Genomic DNA, 19,246 nt, shown 5'->3' with positions numbered 1-19,246 from the left:
ACAACAATACTCAAATAATCTGTGACATTCAAGTGATGATTGGTGTTAGCACACCCAAAGTGTGCCAAGAAAACATTCCCCCACACTATTACACCACCTCCACCAACCTACACTGTTGACACAAGGTAGGATGGGGTCATAGATTCATGCTGTTGGAGCCAAAATCCAATCCTAGCATCTGTGTGCCTCAGCAGAAATCCAGATTCATCAGAATAGGCTTATTTTTTCCTGTCTGTCCAATTTAGGTGACCCAGTAACCACTGCAGTCTCAGCTTTCTGTTCATGGCTGACAGAAGTGGAATGGCATGGTCTTCTGTTATTGTAGCTCATCTGCCTATAGGTTTGGCATGTTGTGCATTCTGAGACGCTTTCCTGCTCACCACAATTGTAAGTTACTGTTCTCTTTCTGTTAGTTCAAACCATTCTGGCCTTTCTCCTTTGATCTCTCTCATCAGCAAGGCGTTTCCATCTGCAGAACTGATGCTCACTGAATGTTTTGTCTTTATTGCATCATTCCGAGAGACTGTTGTGCGTGAAAATCCAAGGAGATCTTAATCCAAGATGAAATACTCAAACCAGCCCTTTCTGACACCAGCAATCATGCCACAGACAAAATCAATGAGATCAAATTTTCCCTCCATTCTGATGGTTGATGTGAATATTACCTGAAGCTATTTTACGCATTGCACTGCAGATACATGATTAGCTGATTTAGATAATTGCGTGAATGAGCAGGTGTACCTAGTAAACTGCTCTGTGAATGTATATAACAGACCTGGCTTAATAGACAAAAAGTTACAAATCTTGGTGTAATTCTGGACTTTTATTTATAAACTGCAAATTAATAATGTTACTAAAATTGCATTCTGTCATGAAAAGGTCTATAACGTGGGTGAGACCCTATCTCCAATTACAAGATGCCATGAAATTGATCCTTGTGTTTGTTTTCTCTCTTCGACTGCCGTAATGCATTGCTAACAGGACTACAACAAACTCACTACAACCTGTGCAAAATGCAGAAGCGAGAATTACCATGATTTTTATCATCACCTCCACTAGCTGCATGTTTCCTTTAGAATTAGCTATAAAATTTTTATTACTAGTCTTCAATTCTCTTAATGGTACAGCGCCTTCATACATCTCTGACTGCCTGATCATCTATCTTTTGAATCATCTAGTGCTAGCCTTCTCCATATTCAATGTATGAAACTTTAAACAAGTGGTGAAGCAGCCTTTTGTTTTTATGCACATCAACCACCTAGAACGCCATTACACATCTGTGAGCATTCTTTATGTGTGCGTTCATTCAGTGCATGACTTCTCACTCTCAAATGCTGAGCCACTGGAAAGAAACTAAAACGGTGTGACACTAATAAAATAGAAACATTCACTTTCCATCCTCTCACCTTTTCTGCTTCTGAAGACTCATCTAAAGGGTTCATGCAGGAGCTGAGCTTAAGCACGCATCTTTCTGAAAGTGCATCAAAATGTGTGTGTACGAAATGTGGAGGTAAGAAGGAAAAATGCTCTCATTATTCTCGTCAGCCGTGCAGTCTGTCAGGAGCTAGTCACCAGCTATTAACCTTAGCGCACGTCAGCAGAATCTCACTCTCTCTTACTGTTTCTATTTTCTACATTTGACTCTCAATTTTTCTTCCTCCGTGTGCTCATCAGTGTTTCTGAATGTCATTCCTGTGGAACCACTGTATTTACTCCAACACTCCTGATTCAACTTATAGCACACAGTGTACCAGAAATCTCCATCCTGAGGTAAATTAACACTTTTTAGCAAAACATCTTAACATCTTTAACGTTTAGTTTATATTACTTTTTTTTTTTTAAAGAATGCATTAGAGGAAATAAGACAGTATTGAAATGGGGAAGCTGTCAACAACACGGCTGTGATGGACTTCAGCAGGAAACATTGGCAAGCACATCATACACATGACACTGTTGCCAAGTTTGTTAACAATTTCAAAAAGACTAGAAGTGTCGCACCAGCTGAGAAGTGGACGTCCACAAACACCCACTGACGAAGGCACAATCGACATGGTGCTGGCATCCATAGTACCCTATACATGTAGACTGTTTGGGCATTTAGATTTGGTCATTCAAAGATCAGTTACCACCTTTCAGTTTTTATCTTGGAAGTATCACTAATCTGAATCATCTGAAATCAATGATTATCAATAAGTCATGCGGCAAGAAATCAAATGCCATTGATTTGATATTGCAAACTTCACATTTACTTATGTGCCAAGTGTTCAGTTTGTGTTTAAGACCATGCCTAGTGTTCCACTTCAGCAGAACATCACTGCCATCTACTGCTGAAGGAGCCACTGCTATTAACTTCTCTTTATCCTCGTTTCTATCTCTCCCTGATAACGTCTGGATTTAAACCCTAACAAATGAATAGAGCGCCCACAAAAGAAGCAATAAAAGGGAAAAAAAAATAGTCTAATAGCTTAGTTCTTTATTGATGAGAGTTAAACCACATTTTTTATTAAGACTTTTTACAGTATACAAATATTCACACAGCAAATTTGGGGCAGAAAATGACATTTATATCAGTATCATTAATCCATATATGTGGGCACTGAAATTGGGAGTTCAATCTAATATCAGAAATATACAGAAATATCAGAATTACGATTCATCATTCACTGGTCAACCTTAATGCATAACCCTAAAAACCTACAAACCTGTGACTTTGCATGAAATGTGAAATTTCACTTAAATAACACTTAGGTTTTGTGTAAACATTGCTTTGTTATTTAATATCAGTAATATTCGAGCTCCTTATGGAAGAGGAAAATTAAAGTCAATTGCTTGTTCTGTTTATTTCTGTAAAAGCCATTATCCAATTAGCCTGAAGACTGCTGCTGGGTCTACACCATTCCAGCACCAATTCCATGCATATTTAGTCCTGTGCTCAATCCCGAATGGGGAATTGATATAAGTGCACTCTTACAGTACGAAATAAACTCAACTCTATCGACTCTCTGTGTATGGGAATTAATATAGGATTACTTTCTTTTCCACTTTATTAACAGAATAAGACTGTGATAAATGGCAGTAGTATGTGTCCTAATTGCTAAAAGCCAGCCAAAGCCCTAGTCATGTCATGGTGTGTGTAATGGCTGCCACAGATCTAAAACAGCAAGCTACATTTTACTCCTAATGGCCGTGCACTGTTCTGACACAGTCTAATGGTTAGCACGAGCGTATGCATTTCCGAACATATCAGAAATCATTTAATTTAATGTTACTCCATTTTAATGAGTTTGACATTTATGATTACAGTGCAAATTTCTGAGGTTTTATGGACAGCTTATTGGCCAGATCGTTCCCTAATCAATACGATATGAAGCTGCATTGTAGGCTGTTTATGTTTATTCTAATCACCAAATCGGATTGTGTTACAATTGTCTGTAAAAACATTTTTAAATATCAGGTCAGTTCTTTCATGTCCTGTCTTGTGGGATGCAGGTTGTACACATTTGGCAACCTCTGAACTTTCCATGACCACGGAATTAACCACTGTACCACAGGAAGAGGACCAAGATTTTTAAGTATTATAATTAAACAGAAGATAGGAAATTGTATTATGCAAGAATCAGATGAAGCAGCGGTGTTTTGGTGGTAGACTGATGCAATATCAATGATCCTCATTCAAAACAACTCATCTGATAGATCATCAGTGTTTCAAAAGCAACCAATCCTGGTCCTCTAGTATCTCTGCAGTGCACAATTTACTGTTTTCCCTGCTCTCAATGCACCTGATTCATCTTAGAATCTAAAATATAAAAGCCCTATATAAAAGCACTCGAAGTCTAAATGGGTTCATTAGAGCTCCAAAAACATTAAAATGTGAAGTGGCTGAGTACTGCAGGAACAAGATGGAGAAACACTGCTCCAAAGCTATGACCTAACAGGGATGTGAAGTGGACTTACTTTGGATTTCCCACTATTCCTGCACAAATGTGTATGGACGGTTTCAGACTTTTTAATGATCGTGTTGGTGTGTGTGCTCATGTAGGGGTGGAAGCATAATGAACACAGTAGCTGAATGAACACATTCTCATTCAAAAATATTATAGGAATTGTGCGGATGTGTCAGGATTTTCTCTACTTTCACACGAATGATGTGAGGAAACTACAAACCCAGTCCTTTCTGTAATCTTAAACATTCATAGCGTGTCATACAAAGTGGCTTATACAAATATTTTATTCATCTGAAATCATGAGAAATAGTTCACTATGATCATACCTACTGAGCCCCATTTCCTCTTACACTTAAAACAGTTTAACTAATGGAAGGGCATATACACCGTAGACATTTATCATATTGACGCCCTTAGTCTGGTGGATTTTCCGTTGAATAGGTGTACACTTTTACACATATTTAACATGTTTAGTTTTCCAACAGGGTTGTACAATGTCCTTCATTAAGTGATGGCTTCAGGATGACTCAGATTCTCATACGAGACACTTTATAAATAACAGTAAAATAAAAGCCTGTGACAATGTTTGTCAAAGTAACATAAGTTTAGTGCTAGGCTATGGGTTACAGTGCGTGAGGATGAGGATTGTGATCACAGTGATGGTTAGGCCCTTGAAACAGAGCATTCAAGGAATAGGCGTTATTAATGGGCTGTTAAAATTTGCATATGCATATATAAAATACAGAGTCCTTCCACACATTACAAATGCATGTTTGACAGTTTAAAAAAAAAAAAAAAAAAAAAAATTCTCTCTCAACATCGTTGTCATGGGAAAAAAAAAGAATGCACTGAAGAATAAATAAGCTAAGAAGCATAAAATGCATCAAATCATTTTGGCTCCATCAATTTATTACTTTTTTAGCGCTTGTCTTCTCTTTATCTAAACGTACTGTTACTCTGCGAAAAAAAAGCAGCCCTTTCCAATTCAGGAAAGCAGTAGTGCAACAACCTTTAGCAGGATTTTTGGTAGCACTTGATCTACAGCAGTCATTTTGCCCTTATAACTTAGTCATTTATACAGCTTATACATGTTGGAAGAGTCATGTGTAAATCAGAGACCTTCATTTTTACTTGCTTAAATATTTCTTCCGAGCTGGTGCTCATCGTGCTCGTGACTGTATTATTCAGGCATTATGACTGTCTGTCTGCTTGACACTAAATGCTACCTCTGTCTTACCTTTTTTTTTTTTCCTTACCTTAGAAGGTAATTAGTCAAGTACAGGGGCTCTGAGGCATCAGTAAACAGGAAATGATATAGAGCTGAAAGCCCACATTCAACCCTACATCTTCACAATTATGGGCTCTTTTTGGTTTTCCCTCCAGAACACTAGAGCCAAAGTGATCACTTCTATGATCCAAAAGAAACAAACAAACAAAAACCAAAAAAATAAAAAATAAAAAAAAATAAGGTTTCTTCATGTTTATCATTATTAATCCACCAGCTAAGAAAGCAGTTGACATTGTTGAGGTGGATAGGCAAAAGGCACCAAGATTTATGAGAGTGGCACATAAATTACCTTTCATAAGTATTCACGTTCCTCAACTTTTCCACATTTGGGAGTGTTATAACCTAGAACTCAAACGGGCTTAATTAGGATTATATGCAGTAAATCTACATAAAAAAAGCCCATAGTATTGAAGTGGGGGCAAATGTTAATATAATCTTCAAAATTATTTACAAATAACTATTTAAAATGTTGTGATTACACCCTGCTGTGAAATGAGTTCTGGTGAAATGAGTTCTGGTGGAAACCAGTTGCCTTTAGAAGGCACATCATTAGTTTAATGGAGTTCAGCTGTGTGCAATTATATGATCATATGATATCAATTTAACTACACCTGTTCCTGGAAGGCTCCAGATTCATTAAAGCTTAAAAAGCTTAAAAAAAAACAGCATTATAATGACCAAGAAGCAAAACATGTCCAGAAAACATCTTGGGAAAGTAGCAGTCAGGGTGAATGAAAGCGATCTCGAAATGAAGTTTGAGCATTCCTGCAAAGCAATTTTAAATCCATTATCTAAAAAAATGGACAGAATAGGGTATCAGTGGGATTTTGCCTAAAGAAATGTATTCACCAAATGTCAGCACATTGTTAAGGAGAGCACTAATCAGAGAATCAAGTGTGGTGAGCCATAAGGAAATCCCTTTTGGAGTTTGTGGGAAAAAAAACAAAAAACTAAATGTTGGGGACTAAAATGTTCTCTGGTTTTATGAGATTAATTTTTCTTAAGTGCTATTTTTAGTGGAAACCCAAAACTGAGAACAGAATCCACACAGTGAAGCATGGTGATGGGAGCATCATGTTGAGAGTTGCCCTTGCTTCTTCCTCTAATAGCTTTCTCTGTCTATTAGACCATCTCCAGTTGTGACATAACCTTTCCATTTTTAATAACGTATTTATTTATGCTGTTTGGGTTGATCAAAGTTTAGGATATTTTTACTGCCAAATCCTATTCCTCACTCTGGGGCCTTCCATTAACATTTGTATGAGATACTTATTCTGAGATCACACAACACATTAATTAAACCCAGCTGGACTCCTCTGGACTAATGATATGATTTCTGATAGCAGCTACACCAGAACTTCTTTACGGGTTTCACATCAACATTTCATGTCGATTTATGACATATAATCCAAATTACACCCATGACAGTTTCAATTTATACTAGAAAATGTGGAAAAGATCAAGGAAGGCACATACTTATGCATTGCCCTGTATATTATATACATCATTAGCACTTTTCAAATTTGACTATATTTGTAAAGTAGGACTTTTATTGGTTTATTACTTACACAAACAAGCTTTTCAAATGAACAGTTATCCATAAGTTACGGTAGAGATGATGTATTTCTTATAAAGTATGTTATTCTTTGAATAAATAGGATTTTTATTACATCGTATGTTAGTTTCATTTTTTGTTTGGTGCTTTATGATGATCCAACTCTTGACAGTCAACCCTAAAACCACGACAGAAAGAAGTGCACAGTTCTTCTTTAGTCATTTTAAAAAGACCAAAAAGACCCTTGATTTTTGACCATTTGTGATGTTTGAATGACAACATGCCAGTCCGACTGGACTATAAAGGCTTCCAACCCAGGATAGCACCTAGCCGGAGCTACATTCTGTTTTAATAAAAATAAAATATAAAAAAAAAAAGAAAGAAAAATAGAACTAAACATTTTGGCATCTGGTTGAAAGTCCATTCATATTTTTTTTTATTTGTTTTAAGGCTATTTTATGTCTTCATCTGATACTACTCTCCTTTCCTTCATTGCTTTTTGCTCTTCTTGAATAAGCTCTTGATTTTTGAGCGCTTTTTCTCAGGGTTGTCGCAGGAGTCTGGGGGACTGGAGGAAGACAGGAGCTGTTTGGCCTCTTTGCTTGTCTTTCCATCCATGTCTAGAGAGCTTAGGGAAGTGTAACGTCCCTCTGGGGGCGTCCCGCCAGCAGGCAACTGGCCCAAGCTGTATGACTTCTCCAGCATGCCGTTATAAGCTGCCACCTTAGTGGCAGGGTGAAAGGTCAAACTCTGGGATTCTGGGATAGCAGAACGAGTGAGGTCAGGAGAGCCCTTGCGAATTGAAGTGGGATCAACGGAAGATGAAGCTGGAAGTGATGAGGAGATGGTGGCCTCCAAGGCAGTGGCTTGTGCTTCCTGAGCCAACAAGAGGAGCTCATCACGGGAGATCTTCCGCTGCGGTGTTTCTGATCCTTGAGTGCACGAGCTGGACAACTGCTTTCTTCCCACGGAGGAACTTAGAGAGTCTGAATCTGAACACGTGTCCTGAGAGTCTCTGTAGACCAGAGAGAATAAACCATACCCCGATTTCAAAGTCAGTAAATTTTACATATGGCCCCTTCATCTGATCCTTCTACAGTCCCCTTCGAAAGTATTGGAACAGCAAGGCCAATTCTTTTGTTTTTGCTTTAGACTAAACTCCTTTGGATTTGAGATCAAAAGATTTTTACATTTAGACGTGTTAAATAACAGACCATGGCTGTTTTCCTTGCAGGCCATTCAAATTTGATCAAAAGTCTTAAACAGACTGCCTTAAATAAATATTACTTAATATTTGGTAGCATATCCCCCCTTATTTGCAATAACTGTATCAAACCAGCAATCCACTGACATCACCAATGATGAGTCAATCGTCTTTCTCTACACTTTCTATTACTTTCTTTCTATTTCAAATCAGTCCTTCTGGTTCTTACCGCTGATGATCGGTTTGCATCTTGTGGTATGGCCTCCATATTTCTGCTCTCCAAGTGTAATTTGATGCCTTCACCACTGCTTTTTCAATGTCTAGTTTCTTTCTTTTTCAGAACATTCCAAATTGTTGTACTTGCAATGCCCATTTCATTTCATGCTTTTCTATTATAGACAGCCCTCTGGTTTTTTGAGTCTTCAGTGGTGAAATCCAGGCCTCAAACCAAGAGTAGCTTTTCAAAGCTATAAATGCTATCAGTCTAACAGGGCACATAAACCGGATTAACCAAAATGTGCCATGTTCTAAATTGTTTAACACACCTCAATGTAAATATCAGGAAATATTTGACCTACTGTCTCATACTCAGCTCTTGATCATAGATATCTTTAGTGTTTAGCCAAAAAGAAAAAAAAAACTGGCCTTGCCATTGCAGTACTTTCAGAGGAGATGTTACACATACACACATCACCAATAACATTACATATATACACACCTACAGTTTTTTAAGGTGCTTTTTAAATACACTTTACATTTTCCATGTATGTATTTTAATATTACTTGACAGAATAAAAACAAAAGTAAGGAACGAGGCTATACCTTTTTGTGTCGACGCTGAAGAAAATGTGTTCGTCGTCTGGCTCTGGTCTGTAGATGCCTGGTGCTGAGGCCATAGACAGCAGGTCAGGATCAGCTGAGACAATAGAAGCTTGGTGGGAAAGAAGACTCCGCCGAGAGCGACACAAACTGCTGTTACGCAGCAGAGGAGGACGAGCCAGTGGAGCTACAGAGGAGATGAAGACAAAGGCATATTTATACATCTTATACAAACAGAACACATAAAAAAAGCACAAGAACACCACACATACACATATAAATATAATATACACTGTATAATAGATAGATAGCTGGATAGACAAGATGCATAAAGGAACATTATGTAGATTCAGAAGATTAAACATTTTGTATTTTCACTATACTTTTTAATTACTTTATTAATTATTAATGTTTTTACTCTTTCTCCTTTTATACGTGTAATTCAATTCTTTTACAGTGGTACCTCAGTGTTCGACCTTAATTCATTCCAGAAGTCTGGTCGAATACCAATTTGGTCGAAAACCGAATCATTTCCCATAGGAAATAATGTTAAACGAATGAAACTGTTTCAACTCGATGGTTGATCTCACAACTTCCCTCATTGGCAACATTGCCAGGGTACGCCTCATGGAAAGCGTGAGCGGCATGGGCGTCGCTAGGCAATTTCTACTCAGCCCCCTTTTTGTTCTGCGTTTCTCCATAAACTGTACACAAATATGTAATCGCCTCAGTCCCCTTTAAATTTCATATGAAAACAGCGGCAGATTTCGGCTCTTCCCCGCCTTTCAGCGTGTTCTTCAATCCGCAGACCGCAGCGCCGCAGAGCGAGGATCACAGGACAAGTGTGTGTGTGTGCACATCTATGCAATACAGTGGAATGCTGCAATAAGTGTATCATCCTACCCTGTTAGTCAAATGTTTATTTTATTTTATTTTTTTTACTATTATACCCTCATTGGGGGCTGAGCCCCCCCTTAAATGAAAATCCTAGAATCACCCCTGGTGTGCAGTCACAATAGTTGTTCTCAGGTCGGGTCGGAATGTTGATATTCGTTGCAATCCTGTATGAAACAAGAACCGGCGTTCCTGACGGTCGAGTCATACACTGAAAATATTTTCGTACACCAAGGTGAAATTGACTTGAAAATTCGAACACAGGGGTGGTCGAGGACCGAGGTACCACTGTATTTCAAATGAATTTTCCGAAAGCAGTAAGGACTGTCAGAAGTTCTCACAGTTAAACTGTGGGACGATGGGGGGCGTGTCCTCATCCACATCATCCACTCCTCCTGCAATGGGGTAGGGGGGAAGTGACATACGTGGCATCACCACCCAGCTGTGCTCCGAGTACAGCGATGCACTCAAGCTTGGCAGACCCGAGTTCTGCACCACAGGAAACCCACACAGTCTTTCAATCTGCTGCCAGCGATGAAGACGCTCACGCAGACATGCTGTCACCTCAGAGAGGGCCTTCCTATACCACACACACACAAACACACACAAACACAGCCAAACACAAAACATAGAAATCAGATACACATAAAGACAATACAGAAAAATCACACACACACAGCCAAATGCAATACAGAAAGATAAGAGACACACAAACAGCCAAACATAATACAGAGAGATCAGAGACACACACAGCCAAATACAAATCGGAGAGATCAGACACATACACACACACACACACACACACACAGAGCCAAACACAATACAGATATAGAGAGACACAGAGTGGGTTATTTGTGTGTGCATGTACACTTACTTGGCTTCAAGTATTTTATGATCAACCTCATCCAGTGATGAACTGTGAGCTACATGGAGAGTACCAAAGACAGAACCTCTCTTCTTTTTTATCTTCTCTGCCTGTAATAGATAGATAGATAGATAGATAGATAGATAGATAGATAGATAGATAGATAGATAGATAAATAAATAAATACACACACTCTTGACTTTTGTGTCAGCATTAAACTCTCCAATTATATCAAACTCAAATTTCATACACTATATGCACATTATCAAATAAGTGTAATAAACATGTTTTTCTAGTAATTATAATTCATAAAAAATTATAATAAGTGGAAAATAGACAATTATGAATAACAAAATAGAATGTTTTTTCATACAGAACTTGCAAAAGTATTCATATTTAGAGTCTTAGGCTCACAGCAGTGTGTGCTAATTGCTTTGTCTAATTGCGTAGTGACTCATTCCAAATGTAAATGACAAAAGGCAAAAACAAACTATCTAATTAAAAAGTAATTTACCCACATCATTAAATAGCCAAATTAGTGTGTGGAAAAAAAAAAATCTGCTTCATTCTCTTGGAGTGTGCATGTGTTGGATCCATGTAATTCTAGATGAATAATGAAACGAGCTGAAATCAGAAAAAAAAGTGTTCGCTCCATTAATTAACCATGTGATTGGGTTTGAGCCGGGTCAGGTACCTCTGAACTTTAGAAATATTTCCTTGGTACTGCTTAAAACGTGAAAGAATGGATTAATTATAGAAAAATAATTAAAGTGTTTATTTGTGGTTTGGTGTGCTAGTTTGTTTGTTTGTTTGTTTTATATTTTTATTTAACGGATGAAAACTAGTTTTTTAAGCCCAAAATCATGTGTTTGCATTTACAAGCAATTTTCATAAAACATTATTATAATTCACACAATAATTTATCTTTATTTAATTATATTAAAAAAAAAATACTGCTCTTTTAAAACACTTCTTTGAGATTTTGTTGCAATACTATCATTTGACATTTCATCATTTCACACACACTGTATACACACACACACACACCGACACACACACACACACACTCACCTCTTCCTTGGCGACGGTGAGCTGTAGCTCTGCATTCTGTTTTTTGATATTGTAGTACTGGACCTCCACCTCATGTGTGAGCTGCAGCCACATCTGTAAAGCTTCAGGAACTGACCGCTCTGACTGTAACTCTTTCTCAGCTCGCTTTAAAGCCACACGCACCTATGCGCACACACACACACACCATTAAAATGCCGTTAACCCATTAACAAACACAGTTAAAACCCTGTCCTATTCCTAGTCCATGCAACACAGGGACTCTCTACATTAATACTAAAAAACAAGCATCTATTACCAGAATGCTAAACCAGGATCAGATGCTTACAAATACACAATATAAAAGATTTGTTGATAAAATAAATAAATAAAATAAAAATTATGTAAAAATTTAAAAAAATTCTCTCTTCTCTCTCTTCCTGTGCATGTGTGTAGACTGAACATGTATATATTTAAGTCCACTGCTACAGACTAAGAACTAGTGCAAACTGGATCTGTGAGCTGGTTATATTTAATCTTCTGACTGGCTCACAAACATTATGGTAGACAGAAATCTGTTTTCTGATTCAGCTGAATTGAATGCCAAGAGAAAAAAAAAAATAGATGGAGCTGCTGTATGGAAGATGGTGACGATCTCCCTCTCTGGTAGAAAACTGGTAGTGCATGTAAAAAAAGCACCAGAAAACTGAATATAGGCTTGTCCTTATTTAAAAACATCTTGTTCTCTAACTTGAACTAGCTAGAGGTTATTTTTTTCCACAGAGAATACAAAATACTTTCAGAAATGCTCTAAAGGTAAAATCAAATGTTGTGCTTAAGCATTGTGTGTATTTAATGTATATAATTCCCACTTAGTAGTATGCTTAAATGGTGTCATTATTTAACATGGTAACATGCAGTTTGCAGTGCAGTTGAACAGTCTGTGATGCTGGAAAGCTTATTATTTGCTGCCATTGTCTTAACATTGCATAAGCAAAATGACAATAAATACGTTACACATGAACGTGTCACACTTACTACCAGAGAAAAGAGTAAAACCTCTCAGAGTGGATATGGGGTTAAATGTTGAAAGGTAGAATATAATTGAAATATCGGACAGATGCTGAGAGAGTCTGTAGAGAAAATGTTAGTATGCAAGTCCTCAGCTCTCGCTCCTACCTGCACCAGTTCCTCTTCGGCATATTTGAGTCGACTGAGTTCGCACTCGGCTCCTTCGCGGAGCTCTCGCAGACGGTACGCTTCCCTCTTTGCACCATTGATCTCGTCTCGCATCTTCTGCTCCAGGTTCTGCTTCTCCACTGCCACTGTGCGATTCTCCTCTTGTGCTTTCTCTAGCCTGTAACAGCCAAACACAGAGCAGAGCTGAATGTGACTATTGAGCATCATAGGATAACTAATTCTTTGTATTTTGTAAGCCATTAGTTTTTTATCCCATATGCCTTCATGATCATGATGATATTAAGTCCAGAAATTGAAACCTTTCATTAGTCATGAAAAACTAATCAGATTTAACTACGAGTCTAAAACACCACTAATGTAAGTGGTGTTAAACAGTGATAAATAGACAGACATCTAGATAGATAGATAGATAGATAGATAGATAGATAGATAGATAGATAGATAGATAGATAGATAGATAGATAGATGTCTCTATGATTATTAAATGTCTCTATAAAATGATCATTATAGGTAATAATTATCAGCTGAATCTGACCAAATATCTTGAATAAGCTAATAAATGATTAGATAAAAAGCAGAGGTTGGCAAAAAAAGTAACTTACAAAAATGTGCTTAATCAATCCATCTATTTTCTGTAACGCTTATCCTACACAGGGAGTCTATCCCAGGGCAGGTTGCTAAACCATTACAGGAAAACACAAACACACACACACACACACCAACTCTAGACAATTTAAAGATGCCAAACAGCCTACAAGGCAAGTATTTGAACTGGGGGAGGAAACCAGAGTACCCTGAGGACAGCCCAGAAGCACAGGGAAAACATGCAAACTCTGCACACACAGGGCAGAGGCACAAATCATACCCCCGACCCTGGAGGCAAACATGCTCTCCTGTTTGTTAGCAAATCCCCTCAGCAAAACAAAATACAGTGAGACTTTCAGACCTGACAGTATAGGATTTCTCTGTATACCTGCTCTGCAGCTCCATCAGGCTCTGTTCAGCACTCTGCAGGCTCTCCAGGTCCTTCATCATGCGGGCGATGTGGATTTTGGAGGACTTGTTCTGCACATAGGCGAACCAGCAGCCGCCTACCCCGATGATGATGGACACCATGAGGACAAAGTCTTTCAACCAATTATGCTGTGGCCCTGCAGGATGGATGAGTCCAAACAAACAATAATATCAAATCATTTCATTACAAATTGTTTGCTTGAAAGATTCTTGGCACATCTTTGTATATATTCACTCACTGTCCACTATATTAGGAACACCTGTACATCCATGCAGTTATCTAAATCATCCAATAATGTGGCAACAGTGCAAAGCATAAAATGATGCAGATGCAGGTCAGGTAATGTCTACAACCAGCATCAGATTGAAGAAAAAATCTTGTGTGTGGAAATCTGAGGAGATCTGCCATGTCTGAAATACTCAAACCAGACCTTCTGGTAAAAAAACATCCATGCTTAATGAGATCAAACTTTTTCTCTAGTCTGATGTATGATTTGATCCTTAACCGAAGCTCTTCACGTGTATGTGCATGATTTTATGCTGCCACAGGACTGACTGATTAGATAATCACATAGGTGTCTAGGTGTTTCTGTTCCTGAGCCAGAGTATATATATAAAAAAAAGCTGATGGTAACTTTTTGCTGTATAACAGAACAAATAGAATATAATAAAAGAATAAAACAGAAGAATAAAAAGATTGGATAAGTTTAGATAAGTCACAGCTGGGCACACAGGAACTTGAATGGGTATAAAACAAACAAGACAAGTAGACTGTAATAAACAGAAATTCATTTTAATTTTAACGGTCCAGTCATACTCTGTGACAAACCAGGACACCGTAACGGCCCAACTTATCACACAGGTTTATTTACTGAACTGTCTGATGTGGCACTCATAACTACATGAGCACTTACGTAACGGTGGTCCAAACAGCACAGCATCCAGCGCCTTCAAATTTAATTTCTGTTTATGTCGTTGATCTAATATCTTTAGTTGTGATGACATAAATGACGGTTCATTAGCCGCTATTCTGCAGATAAAAGAGAGACATGGTGAGAGAACGAGTCAGAGAGAGTGCACTATGTAAAACAGTACATAAAACGAATACATCTTGGCCAAAATGAAATCATTTCTCAAATAATTCCTTTACTCTTTGCTAATGCATTAACAAGGAGTTTCATCAGCTGGACTTAAAATATTCTATGGTAATTCATGTTGAACAGAATCCATTAAGGTGTTACTCATTTAGAGACATCAGGTAGTAAGTTGGGTGCATACATGTCACCAGGACAAAAAGATATTCAGTCTGTTCTGGTAATAAACTGTGGGATATTTAGACCATGCAGTTTAAAATGAAGTCACATTCATTATATAAAAAAAAAAAGAGAAAAGGAGTAAAAGAGGGTGAATATGTATGTGCCTATTTAAATACAAAGTACAAAATGGCTGAAAGACCATATGTGCACAGCTTACAGAATAACAGAGAGAGCGAGAGAGAGCGAGAGAGCGAGAGAGAGAGAGAGAGAGAGAGAGAGAGAGAGAGAGAGAGAGGGCGGGATCTGAAGCTGTGACATCATTTCATGAGTCAGCAAGTGCTACTAGAGGGATGAAACCCAATCTTTAAATGGTGCTTCACCTCCTTTTCTCAATCCCCCCCCCTCTCCCTGCACCTGCACACATCTAGCAGAAGGGGGCAGTGCCACACTAATATCTCCAACACTCCTCCTGTATCATCAGTTCAGTTTCTGATGACTTTTATTGGAATACAAATTATGATCGGGATGCTTACAAAATATTTTCCCTAGTTCATACGGAAGCTATGTTCAAGAGACATGTGACTGTGTGTGTTTACACGTGTTTACCGAGGTAGCGTATTGCCATTAACTCTGAACTCTCTGAAGTTTGTTTCATACTGTGGAAGCTCTACTGATTCCTTCAGCCACTGGACTGCATCGTCCAACGTCCAGTTATGAACTGAGAGAGACAGAGACAAAGTGTTAGTGTGAAACATTCAATATGTTCTCGTGTGTTCACATTTTTGTGTTCATATTAATAGCAGTGTGCTTTAAAGTGGATACAAAAGTAATGATGGTGCTTAAAGTACATTCTTAAAGTAATTATTAGATATGTTCATTTACAGTACACAGTCCAACAAGTACACCCTGGACTCTGATGATGGACCATGATGCCAGTGTATCACAAGGTACAAATACACTCACGCACCCATTCACACACTATATATATATATATATATATATATATATATTTATAGTTGCACCAGTTTTAAAGAAAATCTATAAACACTCTAAGACTACTAATGTGTCCCTTTGCTACTTTCTTTATATTGTTTATAGTGTATAGCTTTTGTTTTAATTTAAAGACTATAAATTCTTCCTTAATCCTAGCACAGATTCAAACTCTATACATAATCTGATGAGGAGACTGAGCTGATCAACTGCTCAGTGATGGTTTATAAGGTGTGTAGAAATTGGACCAAATAAACTGTTACTGATTATTTATCTCTGTTTACTCTGATTTCTTGTTAAAGCTATAGTGTCTATATGATTCTTTGGTGGTTAAATGATTATGATATGATTTTTGAGTCATTTGAGGATTAATCAGGCCTGACAGTCCTGTAGTAATAATAATAACAGTCAGGAGCTTCTGATTGGAACTGGAGGGAGCCCTGTACACATATCACACACAATTTCAAGTACATCAAACACTGTCATGAAAGAAAAGCAACCCCACTGTGACTGACATGAGCCACAAGCAATCAGAGGAGTGAGAGAAAGTGAGAGCAATGAGCTGATAAAGAAAAAAAGAAGGAAATGTGAATGATGACGTTCAGCGAATTGTCGTTGTGGAGTTTTTATTATAAACCCAGCTGAAAAATGTGTAGAATATAGGAGGTGTTGGTGATTGGGTGAGATGTTTGTATTTCAGTCTCAGTTTTATTGGATGAGAGTGAGTAATGTGAGCAGCCTGCACACTGATGTGCACAATAAAGTTGTGTTATACTCATCATTCTTTTGCAATATTGAGCAATCACAGATACTTGAGCCATGACTCAAATTGTCAAATTTCAAAATCTTACATGCTAAAGCTTTTATGTAGTCCTGTGTTAAAAAATCATGTGCTGTATTTGCTTGCACGCTTAGATTACGTCTTCATACACGTATTACACAGTAATGTAATACTAATGGTACAACTAATCCTTTATCCCTGTCTTTATTCCATCATACCATTATATCACCCCCCCCCAACACACACACACACACACACACACACACACAAACAATTCCTTGTTTCTTCTCTTACTCAGACACAGTGGGTTGACCGAGTATCTGTCAGGTTGCATAACACAATGCAGGCTACAATTCAGGAAAATGTCATTTCGTGTGATTCACAGTTGTGTAGGATGCATACACTGTTTTCAGCTGTTTATGATGGAGTGAGGCTCTGTTCTGAGCATGTTAGCACATGTGGTGTATTAATTATACAAATATCAGAGGTCAAAATCACTGACTATTAAATATCCTTCATACCATCATAGTTTTATGTGTTTCATCAGTCTTCATTTCTATTTTGAATAAAAATTCGTTCATCACCCATTTCTACTTTTTGTCCGGAAACCACGATCAGTGGTCTCTGTCTCACCTTCAGACGTCTTCCATCCTTTCCACAGCTCCTCGACAGTGATGTGCTGGTCCTCTCTGTGCAGGTTGCTGTGTTTGTTCGTTTGTTGCTGCTTCATGTCCTCGATGATGAACTGAAAAATAAAAGCAGAAGACAAACTTTAATCACACAAACGTTCACATGATTGTTTGCTGAAAAAAAGATGAGACACATGCAGATTTCAGGGCTAAGATCACTTAGAAGCTCAGTGTACATGAGGGGGTCTGTAGGGTTTATACTGTTTAATAACTTTATTAGAAAGTGACAGTTAATTAACCAGTCAGCTTATGATTTCTAATAGCTGGAGTTTGCACTTAGTGAAATCTCCAAGCCTCCTGGAAGACTGTGATACATCACAGAGTGCCAGCACTAGCAAGAGTCTAATCATTAGCTGGGTTCAGTTTACACACTCACACCCTTTATATCATAAGCCCTATTCAGATGGGACTAGTTTTACATGGGAAGCTTGGGTGAAGCAGTAAATACTGCAATATCTCTGAAGACTTTACAATGTCCGTCCATTTTTATAGACCGTTCATGTGCTCATCTGGAAGGATATTTTGGAAACAACCAAATATAACCAGGTTATATACTGTATGTTATTTATATACCTCATTTGGTATAATGCATCCTCTGTGTTTGCTCTTCCTTTGCACCTTGTATTCTTTAGCCATATACAGTATTTGCAGCATATATCCTTTCTTTATCCATTTGCACCTTGTATTGTATTCACAGTCATTTGCATCTAGTTAGTGCTTCTGTTCCTTGTAATTCTGCACTCAAATCTTATTGTATATACACAAATATAACTATATTTATTTATATACATAACACCTGCAATTCATTAGCCCTGTACTTGTACTCTGTCAATGACAATAAAGTTGACTCTAATATAATATAATATAATATAATATAATATAATATAATATAATATAATATAATATAATATAATATAATATAATAATATATAATAATATATAATAAAATAATACATATGTATGTATGCACCATCCTAACTAATTGATTACTATTGTGCTATATCCTGTACAGAAAGAGCTTTCTAAAAAACATGAAGACATTCCAGGAAGCATTCTTCTGTTGTCCTTCACCGAAACAGAAACTAGACTCTGGACAAGAATCAAAAGGCAAAAACAACAAAACCCAGACTGCTTCAAATGGACTTGTTTCTGGTGGCTTTAGGAAAGTTATCATCATCCTAGTGTTGGGATAACCTACATAATTCACCTTACATAAATTACCTTCTATCAGATTATAGTATAGTAGCCCTGATGGTACGTCACTTCCTTCTGCTTTACAGTATAATAACCCTAGCTAAACAATGTTTTGCATTTCCTGCTTCTATGGTATGATGACAATGAGCATAGTATGCAGCTTCCCTGAGCTGGAGTTTGGATGGATTGTGAGATCGCTTGTCCTGTGCGAATCATTACATACATCATCTGGCAACAATACTCAACAGATGCATGTCTGGAAATCTTATCCCACCCAAACAGTACTTTATCTAATCATCATGTCTGTGCTCAGGACTATTTGATTCAAAAAGCAGGTTAAAAAATAAATAAACAAATTACCACATAAGCATGTGTCCATTAAAATCCATTATAAAGTCTTGTCAGAGTAGAGGAAGAGAATCGGATTTGCATTCATACCCTGTGTTAGAGGTTTCATAGTGGTTGGATAATGCAGGTTTTTCTAGTAGTTCTTTAGTGGTGTTTTG

At 37.6% G+C, this 19,246-nt stretch overlaps 1 protein-coding gene across 1 annotated transcript in view; it reads right to left on the bottom strand.

Annotated features, from left to right (window-relative positions):
- Nucleotides 1–4,210: 4,210 nt before the first annotated feature.
- stim2b (stromal interaction molecule 2b) overlaps nt 4,211–19,246 on the bottom strand; it is a 46,163-nt gene continuing 31,127 nt past the window's right edge. Inside the window, exons 3-12 of the mRNA XM_058395732.1 lie at nt 17,491–17,602; nt 15,693–15,804; nt 14,745–14,860; nt 13,790–13,967; nt 12,796–12,973; nt 11,641–11,802; nt 10,579–10,679; nt 10,046–10,284; nt 8,814–8,997; nt 4,211–7,802 (exon numbers count right to left, since the gene is read on the bottom strand). Of these exons, the coding sequence (XP_058251715.1) occupies nt 7,277–7,802; nt 8,814–8,997; nt 10,046–10,284; nt 10,579–10,679; nt 11,641–11,802; nt 12,796–12,973; nt 13,790–13,967; nt 14,745–14,860; nt 15,693–15,804; nt 17,491–17,602 (1,908 nt within the window). The 3' untranslated portion in view covers nt 4,211–7,276. The remainder of the gene's footprint in view (nt 7,803–8,813; nt 8,998–10,045; nt 10,285–10,578; nt 10,680–11,640; nt 11,803–12,795; nt 12,974–13,789; nt 13,968–14,744; nt 14,861–15,692; nt 15,805–17,490; nt 17,603–19,246) is intronic.

This window comes from Hemibagrus wyckioides, linkage group LG07, assembly GCF_019097595.1.
Source record: "Hemibagrus wyckioides isolate EC202008001 linkage group LG07, SWU_Hwy_1.0, whole genome shotgun sequence".
NCBI lineage: Eukaryota > Metazoa > Chordata > Actinopteri > Siluriformes > Bagridae > Hemibagrus > Hemibagrus wyckioides.
Note: the sequence above shows the minus strand (reverse complement) of the source record. Positions and strands in the feature narration are given on the sequence as shown.